The following is a 9643-nucleotide window of genomic DNA, read 5'->3' on the forward strand; positions in this document are numbered from 1 at the left end:
GGACGCAGAGATGGAAAAGAAAAAGGCAAGGCCAAATAAAAAAAAAAGAACAACACACACACACAACAGCGACAACCGAAGCAGGTACAGGAAAAAAGAGGCGAAAGACACGTCTAGGAAAGACGGGGGAAAAAAAAGAACCGAAACCAAATTTGAAGAAGGGGACACAGGTGTTTCTTCTTGTCGTTCCTTGCAGTGGGTGGGTGGGTGGGCGCTGAGTGGAGGAATGGCGATATATACAGCGGGATGTCGCACAGACGCCCATGCCGCCGTTGCGGAGTTCCCAGTGCCCTCAGGAGGTCTCACCCAGCACCACAGAGAGGGTGGCACGGAAACGCAGAGAAAGAGAAAAAAAAAGGCGCCAAGTACAGGCCATACGAGTGGCAGTCATCCACTCCATACACACACGCCCACAGATATAGAAACAAAACCGGTATAACTCACCACAAGGCAGTTACTTTGTGACTTTGGTGTGTCATCGCCCGCCCGGTGCGTCGTTCCGCCGCGCGGGTTTCCTCTTTTTTCCAGCGCTCTTCGGTAATACCACGAAGTGTCTTGTGTGGTGCTTCGGGTGGGGGTGGACGGCCAAAAATAAAGTCTGGCATTCGCTGGCTTGCGCTCTGGTGGCAACGGGCCCGTGATCGGCGAAGCATTTCCTCATCAAGACACGCTGATGACCTTTGTTGCGAAGAGCTCGGCCGTGTTGATATACGCGGCACCGTACGAACGCCAACAGCGGGGGGGTCAGGGTACTCGTTCTGCGAGAGCTGCACGTGGTCCCGCAGTCCGCGGTGTTGCGCTGCGCCACCGCAGCGTCTTGCAGGCTTTTCTGGCTGCGGGCTAGACTCCGCGTTACGATAGTGCACCCCGCGATGCTCCGGGACATTGTCGGGACGTGGTGCAGACTGGTCAAGCGCAAAAGGCACCTGGACCTGAATCTTATCGCCTGGTGTTCCCAAATCGACTGCTTTGTGCTGCTCCTGGAGCGCCGCACACCGCGCACGACTTCCCTTCGCATACTCCACTGCAGCAATGCGCCGCGAGAGGCGCTCTTCTTCACGCACAATTGATGGATTTCCGGCGTGGCGCAGAACCTCACGCGCCGCCTCAGCGTAGGACGGGTTCCTGGCAATGTCCAAGACACGCGCCTCTGCCACCTGCACCGAGGTGCTTGAATGCTTGCTGAGTGGCTTCACTCGATTCGGTTCCGGCGGTGCACCGTTGTCACTCCCGCCCAGGAGACTGAAAACGGTGTCTTTGCAGCCCCCCGAGAAGCCTTGCACCCGCCTCTTCCCGTAACGACCTTCCTCCCGCTTCGTTTCGTCGGAAAGGCCAATGTGGTGCGGGTCAATGTGTTTTTTGCCGCGGTACTCCTCCTCTTTCCCGCGTAGAAAAACGCCGCGGATGCACGTGGGGCCTGGTCTCACGCCCGCCCACCCCCGTCGCCGGCGTGATCCCAAACTCCGACTGCACCAACTTGTCCTCGAGCCACGCCTGCGGTCCCCGCTGGTCACCAGCGCCGTTGGCATTCGCGCCGCCGCCGCCGCCGCCGCCACCGCCGCTAAACATGTCGGTTTCTTTGCTCCCACGCCCTGCCGCTGCCGTCATTGAGACCAGACACCTTCGCCGCCACAAATGAAGCGGATCAACAATTACGCGTTCGTTGTACCCGCTCTGCAGCGCACGTACATAAAGCCAAAAAAAAGATGAATAATAAACCGAAGAAAGAAGAATAAACTTAAACGATGACGACACGAAGGCACAACCTCCTGGCCAGGAAAGCAAAGAGAGGGAAACTCGAGGGACGAACGACACATACCTCTTCCCCTCCCAAATGTATTCGTTCTTTTTCAGTTGGCCCCACTCCAAGTGGTGCACACAAAGATCAGCCAGGTAATCACAGCACAAACGCACGTCCTCCTCCTCTACTTCGCTCTTGAACTTCGTTATACTCAAGCCCTCTAGTCACCGCCGCCGCCGCCGCCACCACCACCACCGCACTCGTCAGCGGAAAAAGTTGCGCCAAACTGGGAAAAGAATTTAAAGACGGGAGGATGCACACCGCATTCAACGCGGCTCAAGCAAAATCAGGCTCTGGAGCTGCTGCCGCAAGGGCTCTCTTTCGCTTTCCACCTTTGCAAGCCGCTCTTCCAGGACGCGATTTACTTTTTGCAGCGCCTCACTTTCTTGCGTCATCGCGTCAATTGCCGCCTGTTGAAGCCACCATGCCTCCTGCAGCTCCGTCACACGGTGTTCGAGCGTCTCTGTTTGCAGGTGCTGTTCCGTCAGTTGGTTGCTGAGGTCCGTCGAGTGACCCTCCGCGGCCTCGCTACGAAGCTTTTCCGTCTGCAGCAAACGCTGCACAGAGTGATGCGCGGCGCGTGCCTCGCTAAGCTCCTGTTGCAGCTTCTCAATCTCCTGTTCCGCCTGTTTCACCCGCGACACGCCACTGTCCTGCCGCTGCTGTAGCGCCAGCTTGGCCGCCGCTAGTTCTTCACGGGCCTCGTGCTGTGCTTGCCTCGCCTTCTCTTGTGCGGCGCGTGCCGCCTGCAACTCCCGCTCAAGACGACGCGTCTCCTCCTGCATCTCCTCCCTTGTCTTACCCGCGTCACGGCGAATTTGCTCTTCTTCGTCACGTGCAGCACGTAGTTGGGTCTGCACGTTCTGCAGCTCCACCCGCAACTCGTCTGCCTCTCGCAAAAGCTGCTTCTGCCGTTCCTCCTCACTCTGCCGTCGTGCCGCAAGCTCCAGCTGAAGTTTACTAACCGTCTCACGCCATTGTCCTCGTTCTGTTTCGAATTCGTGCTTTTTGGCAGCAAGTTGCTCTTGAAGGTGCTCCACACGCGTACAAATCTCATTGTACCGCGAGGAGACCTTTCCTAGCTCGGCATTTGCCTCCTCAGCGGAACGCTGCGCTGCATCCGCCTTTGAGTGCGCTGTCGCCAGCTGCAGTAACAGTGCCGGCCCCCGCTCCCGCTCCCGCTCCTCCCCCACGCAAGCACCGTGACGCACGCGCTCCTCGCCTTGCATGTTTGGGTGCTGACTGGTCCTCTGTGGGGTCTCTTCCCCGCCGCGCGGACAGCTAGCTGTGGCACGATACGCGCGCCTAAGCACCACTGCGCAGGCATCCACGTAGGCCTCCACGATTCTGCCGGCCACAACACCCCACATGGCGTCATCGTTTGCGTCCTCGTGGCGTACGCTTGTTGTTGTTGCTGCTGCGGAATTATTTTCATTCTCGTCATTTAGGCCTCCATTACTGCTGCCCGCGACGCCGCCGTCGGTGGCCACCGGTTGAGCTTTAGGTGTGGCACTGAGGCCAGTCGTGGCGGTCGTGGGGGAGGCACCGAGGCAGAGACGACATAGGCGCTCTAAGGACTCCCACGCATGGGTGTAGGGCCGCAGCAACACCTGCTCGATTGACAGTGTCAGATCACGGAGAAATATGTGGAGGCCGCTGGAGAAGGCCGCAGCGAGCTCATGAGGTTGCCAGACACCTGGTGTAGAAGGAGGACTCAGGTCGTCTTCCAATGTCGAAGTCGGTGGTGAGAGGGTTCGACTCCCGCTCGGCTCCACGCGCAGCTGCTGTTGTTGCTGTTGCTGCTGCTGAAGCAGCGGTGGAAGTGGCGAAGTGTTTGGTGGAGACACTACGGGAGAGAAATCAACGCGCTGCATTCCTGTAGACATGGGGGTTGCACCGTCAATGGAGACACGCGGCGTCGCCACCTCCGCCTCTTCCCGCTGCAAGCTGAACCTTGGCACGTAGACCAGCTGTGGGTCGTCAAGAATGGCAAGGAGACGCGTGGTCGTCTTCTTTTGAATAGCCTGCAGCAGCGAGGCGACCTCCGCAAGTTGTCGGGCAGGGCAAGGCGGCAGTTGCCGCAGACAATCCCGCACGCACGTCCGCTGTTCATCCAAATTCCCCCGCAGCCCGTCCAGCTGCGCTTGTGCTGCATTCAGTGAACTAACAAGCGCCTGCACCTGCTCGCGTTCCTGCATCAACTCCGTTTCAATCTCCTCGTAGCGGTCGACAGGGACGGTTTCCTCCTCCAACCCCTTTGCCTTTTGTGTGGAGCGATGAATGGCGTCCTGCATCTTCGCCGCCTCAATTCCGGCGTCACACAACTGGCGATTCAGCGCTGCGATGGCCACATCCTTCGCCCCCAGCTCCTCCGCCTTGGTGCACTGCGTCCGCTCCAGCTGCTGCCGAAGGTCATCATTCTCCGCAGTGAGACGCGAGTTCTTCTCTTCGACGCACTGCCGCACCGTCGCCAGCTCGCGCTGGACTTCGGCCAGCTCCGCCTCGTGACTCTCACGCAGCAGCGCCATTGCCCGCTCCCTCTCCGCCGTCGTGCCCTCCAACTGGGAGCAGACGTTGAGCAACTCGCCCCTCAACGTACGCTCGACAGCGCTCATGCGTTCCGCCCCAAGTTGCAGCTCCTCTATCCGGCGCAGGGCAGCCGACTCCTCTTCACGAAGCCGCCGCTGCAGCTCCTGCTTTGACTGTTCTAAGTTCTCCATCGCCTCCTCGTGTCGTTGCGCCTGCCGTTGGTAGCGGGTCCTGCCGTCTTGCACAGCTTGCTCCAAACGAGTATTCTCTGCGCGCAACTCCTCCAACTCCTGCAAGGCCCTTGTACGCAACCGAAGGTTCTCCGCCCCCAGCTCCTCAACCTTGTCCTGCAATGCGAGTTGCTGCCGCTTCATCGCCGCCAACTGCTCGTCATTCGAAGTCGACAGTGCGGTCGCCACACGCCCTGCAGATGCCGCCGCCGACTTTTCTTCTGCACGCCATTGGTTGAGTTCGGCGCGAAGTGAACGAACCTCACGCTCCAGCGTGCGCCGCTCGGTTTCCAGGTCTTCCTTAAGACTGGCAAGCTCCAGGGCGCCCTGGCGCCGCGTCCGCTCCAACTCACGCTGGTGCGCTGCCTGTTCCGCACGTTTTTCCTCCTCTAGTGCCGCGAGACGCAAACTGGCCTCCCGTCGCACTTCGAGTGAGTCTACCTCGCGCAGACGGTCTGTCTGCGCATCTAACGCTTGCACCTCCTCCTTCAGCGCCACAAGCGCCAGCCGTAACTGTTCATTCTCTCGACCCAAATTAAGGACCTCTTCATGCGCACGTTGTCGTTCGGCGTTGACGTGCTCTACCTCGGAGGTACAGCGACGCAAACGCTCCTCCGCATGCTGCGAAGCCCGCGAGAGTTCGTGCACAAGGTGCGAGGTCTCCTCTAGGGAGTCAGCAAACCAGTGCTCCAGCTGCCCTGGGGCGAGAGCGGATTCCGCCGTGGCGCCGACTGTCGCTACCGTCGGCAAGCGCAGCCGCGTGAACTGCGCAAACGCCACTGGCGACGGCTGCTGCTTCCTGCTGTGGCTACGCCCTGTTTCCTGGGCAAGCTCCTGTAGCTGCTGATGTAGCGTGACAAGCATGGCAGCCGCAGTGAGCAGCTCAGCGGATGGTTTATTCGCGTCGTGTTGAAGTGCCGCCGCCGTCGCCCATTCCTGTTGCCGTTGCCGAAGCTCCTCCTCCAACTCACGCTGAGCCGCGCGGGCGCGCAGCAATTCCCTCTCCTGCGCTTCCACGCGCGACCCCATCTCTTGCAAAGAGGCCTCTGCAGAGCGGCGCGCCGTTTCCGCCGCCTCACTTCTCACGCCAGCGATCCGTGCGGTTTGTGTGGCCGTTTCAAGATCCCGCTTTAGCGCGTCATGAAGCAGTTGTTGCTCCTGCAACTCCCTTTCCAGAGCTTTTTCGTGTGTTTGCGACTGCTGTACAGCCGTCTCGCAGTGGCGCAGCTGCTCGCGGAGCGCATCCTGCGTTTTCCTTGACTCTCCCTGCACCGCCGCCGACGGCTGCTCGCCCTCGCCTCGGTGCAGTGCGGCTTCTAAACCCATCACTTGCTGCTGAAGCTCCCGTGCTTTTGCGTCCGCCCCGTCTCGCTCGTCCGCGAGCTGCGAGCAGCGGGCCTTCAACTGGTCCAACTGCCCGAGAACCTCCTGCCCGACGTCGATGCAGCGCTGCAGCTCCGCCTCTTTGGCCTCGATCACCGCCGTGTCGTGGCGGCAAATCTGCTCGTACTGCAGGAGCGCCTGATACGCGTCGGGGGACCTGCGACGCAGCTGCGCCAAGTCTTCGGTAGAAAAACTCGCCAGTGGTGTCAGCAGGTAAACGTTTCTTCTCACGGAGCGAGGGCGCTCCGCGCCCGCCGCCACATCACTGCTATTCAGTCCCGTGTCCCTCGCAGGGCGGGGGTCCTGCCGCGGCCCCCGTCTCATCTGCGGGGGGGCAGAGGGGTGTCCTGCCGCACGGGAAGTTACAAAGCGAAAAAAAAAAGCAGAAGGGGAAGAAAACGTGGTAATAGAGAGAAATAGACAAATAGAGAGAAAGAGAAAGGCGGACACAAAGGGCGCAGAGGGCGATAAAGGCCAAGAAGAAATAAGAAGAAACGCGTCGAGGCAGGGGCGTTCTCTCCCCGCAGTTCTGGAGACGGAATGAACTTTCAACTGTGGCTGAAGTTGCTTTCTCAATGCTCCCCCCTCCCCCCGTCCGCCCACTCCAACGCTACACGACGCCTGCAAGAATAACCTACACAAACACTTTAAACAAATTTAAAAAAAAAAGAGCGGGGGGAGAGGGAAAAATTCGGCGGCACACGCGGAGAAGAGGCAGAAACGCTGTTGAAAAGAGCCTGACCCTCCCATTCGCAGTCATTACGACTCACTTTCTTGCTCGCTCTCTCGCTCACTCGCTCTTCTCAGACTCTTTTAGTGTGCCGTTCATCTTATTTCGCCTTTTCCACGTCCCTTTTTGTATTTCTTCACATCGTCTATTGCGCCGCGTTGCACCCATGGCGACGATAGTCACTACTCTAGTTGCCTGTCAAGACCAGCATGTCTACACCGTTGCCGCCCGCCCCCGCAGTGCCCATCACCTGCTGGATGTCCTTGTCAAGCGAACTGCTACCGTGTGGCTCCTCGGTCTGAATTGAGTGTAGCTTTGCCTCCAGGATGCGCTTCAGATGATTGAACCACTCCACCTGCTGAACATTCCCTTCATAATTCTCGTGAATGTCGAGCTGTCGCTGCTGCATCTCCCTCAGACGGACCTGCAAGTCTTCTATTGCGTGCTCAAATCCCTTCTCTGTCAGTACATTGACGCCGTGATCCTTGTTTAGGTGGTACAGCAGCCACCCCTTCGTCGGGGTCGTCTTGCCGCAGTACGTGCACTTCCGGCTCCTCCCTGGAGCTGCGGCGGCGTGCGCAAGTTCCTCTTCAGTTGGGTTGTCGGAGCCGCTCTTCACAATCTCCGCAAACTCGCGCTCCCCCTCCAGACGATCCCATTGGGCGGTAATCAACGTATGTTGTGCCTGTAGACGATGGTAGATGGATTCGTTCAGGTTTGTTTCGTCCCGCAGTGTCTGCACATCGCGCTCCAGCTTTGAGATATCCTCCATAAGCAGGCTCTCTTGATACTCGTAATGTGACTTTTTTGATAGCCAATCTTGATCCACCTCGGATGCCGTATGACGCACCTCCCGTAGCTCATTAATCAGTGGAGCAAGCTTCGTTCGGCGCTCACGAATTGCCATGGTAAAGTCTTGCACAACGCGTGAGAGCTCCTCAAGTGTCTTGCCCTTGAGTTCCTCGATGGTGTCCTTCTCACGTGTCAGTTTGCTAAGGGTCTCCATTGTGCGGCTGTATCCCTGCAGCCCGAGCTTCCGTTCAAGGTCACCAATCTCGGCGTCAAGGTCATTAAACTGCGCCTTGAGGACGTTTTCCGTGAAGGTGAGTACACCCCACTCAACACGCAGCTCGGACAATTTCGCCCGCATCCCCTCGCTTGCCGCCTTCTTTGCCAAGACTTGATTTGAAAAGGCACGAAATTCATCCCCCTTCAACATCTGATGCGCCTCACGCAGTTGATTGATACGATTCTCCCTATCCCGCATTTCATTCAATGTGCGACTATTGTCAGCCTGCAGGCTGGTGAGCATCTCCAGTACCTCCTGCTTGCGCCTTGCAACCCGTTCCACCTGTTGTTTGATGGTTGCAATGGTGCTTCCATCCTCGCCCGGCTTCTGGCGCTCCTTTACCTGCAGCTGGAGTTTCTTTAACGCCTCATCGAGCTTTTGGTTTTCCGTCGTGAGTGCCTGCATGTCGAGCGGTTCAGAAATCAGCTTATTCAGTTCGTCGTTCTCCCGGCGCTTCTGCTCAAGCTCTTTTGGAAGCTGCTCCTCGAGAATCATCTTGTTCGTCTGAATCTCGTCTCGCAAGCGGCGCACAATGACGTCCACCCGACCATCCGCAGCGTCACGGCGAAGGTTCTGTAGCCGATTTTGCATCTCGGTGCCCCGCTGCTCCGCGGAGATGAGAGACTGCTGCAGCTCCACCCGTTTTTCAGCCAACCGCGACTCCTCCTCCAGTGCCGCGCGGAGGGACTTGCTCGCATTCACAAGCGACTCCTTGTCGGGCACCCCGCTGAGTTTTTTCTCCGCCACCTGAATGTAGTCCTGAAGACGATCTCGTTCCTCCTCAAGTGCCGTGACTTTTCGACGCGCCTCTGCGGGGTCTGCGTGGGCGGTCCGCAGCGCATCAACTCTTCGATGCGTCTGAACAAACATCGTGCGAAGGCTCTCATACTGTTGATAGAGAGCCCGCACATCCTCGTCCTGCGCCCGCATCGCCTCTGGGATGTCAAGTCGCTGCAGAAAGCGGGCAAGGTACACGCGCTTCTCGTTCTGCGGCATGTTGGAGAGCACCCAGTAAAGCGTCGGGTACACGATCGTCGGCTCGGCCTGCATGAAACCAGCCGCAAAACTGTCCGCCATCAGAGCCGGGATTCGGTACCCGAGCGTTTTTGTCAGGAACTCCATCATGCGCGGCGCAGCCTCGTCGATGGGCACCTCCTCCAGGTCCATTTGCTGCGGCGGCGACAGAGTGCCAAAGACGTCGTTGACGATCTGAAGCAGGGGAACGCCCTGAATGGCGTCAAACTCCACCAACGAGTACTTCCGAGACAGTACTTTGTTTACGTTGTCGACAATGTACTGCAGCACCTCCTCCTCCGCAAGGTCCGCCGCAGGACGCTGCTTCGCTCCAACGTTCACGGTTGTGCTTTCGCCCGCCAGCGCGTTGCCAGACGATGTGGAGCCGCCCGGCGCCATCGCCATGGTGAGGCCAAAGCCCGAGGTTCCCTGTTGGGTGCCTGGAACATTCATACTTGTGGTGCCTGGTACCGCAGCCCAGCCCTTGTTAGTCGCTTCCCTGCTTATCCCTCCTCACCTCGGCAAAGAAAAGTGCGGCCAGAGAGAAGCCAGCGTGGACGCAACTCAGCAAGCAATACGGAGACGGCGTGTACAGACGTCGGTGTGCGTACCCGCTCCCTCGTCACCACCCCGCAGAGCTTCTCTATTCCGCACGTTCCCGCTCTCTCTCTATCCCTCCCGCAAACGCTTCGTGCCGCCCAGTCGCAGCTGCCCCCAACAACTCCCAGCGCCAAGGCGGACAGAAGGGGGAAACACAAACACCAACAACAAAAAATAATAATATGAATGTCGCACTCGAGTTTTCTTCTTCTTCTTCGTCAGGCCAGACGGCCAACAGGCAACGCGGACGACAAACACGTCACGACGGCGAAGAGGTGTGTCCATGC

At 58.6% G+C, this 9643-nt stretch overlaps 3 protein-coding genes across 3 annotated transcripts, besides 4 other annotated features; all 3 read right to left on the reverse strand.

Moving 5' to 3' along the window:
* Nucleotides 1-440: 440 nt before the first annotated feature.
* Nucleotides 441-1529, reverse strand: Tco025E_04261 (uncharacterized protein; the record flags this gene model as incomplete). Its single annotated transcript, XM_029371173.1, has 1 exon — nt 441-1529. One exon carries the CDS (start codon nt 1527-1529, stop codon nt 441-443), a length of 1089 nt encoding a protein of 362 aa, XP_029228681.1.
* A 3-nt stretch (nt 1530-1532) lies between these two features.
* Nucleotides 1533-1562: a microsatellite.
* A 406-nt stretch (nt 1563-1968) lies between these two features.
* Nucleotides 1969-1999: a microsatellite.
* Nucleotides 2000-2067: 68 nt separating this feature from the next.
* Tco025E_04262 (uncharacterized protein) lies at nt 2068-6267 on the reverse strand (the record flags this gene model as incomplete). Its single annotated transcript, XM_029371174.1, has 1 exon — nt 2068-6267. The coding sequence occupies one exon, from the start codon at nt 6265-6267 to the stop codon at nt 2068-2070; it is 4200 nt and encodes a 1399-aa protein (XP_029228682.1).
* A 42-nt stretch (nt 6268-6309) lies between these two features.
* Nucleotides 6310-6385: a sequence feature (A-rich).
* A 323-nt stretch (nt 6386-6708) lies between these two features.
* Nucleotides 6709-6743: a microsatellite.
* Nucleotides 6744-6860: 117 nt separating this feature from the next.
* Tco025E_04263 (uncharacterized protein) lies at nt 6861-9209 on the reverse strand (the record flags this gene model as incomplete). The annotated part of the gene is made up of 1 exon (XM_029371175.1): nt 6861-9209. One exon carries the CDS (start codon nt 9207-9209, stop codon nt 6861-6863), a length of 2349 nt encoding a protein of 782 aa, XP_029228683.1.
* Between the last annotated feature and the right edge of the window lie 434 nt (nt 9210-9643).

Source organism: Trypanosoma conorhini (genome assembly GCF_003719485.1).
Source record: "Trypanosoma conorhini strain 025E chromosome Unknown Tco_14.4_contig_00213, whole genome shotgun sequence".
In the NCBI taxonomy this organism is placed as follows: Eukaryota; Euglenozoa; class Kinetoplastea; order Trypanosomatida; family Trypanosomatidae; genus Trypanosoma; species Trypanosoma conorhini.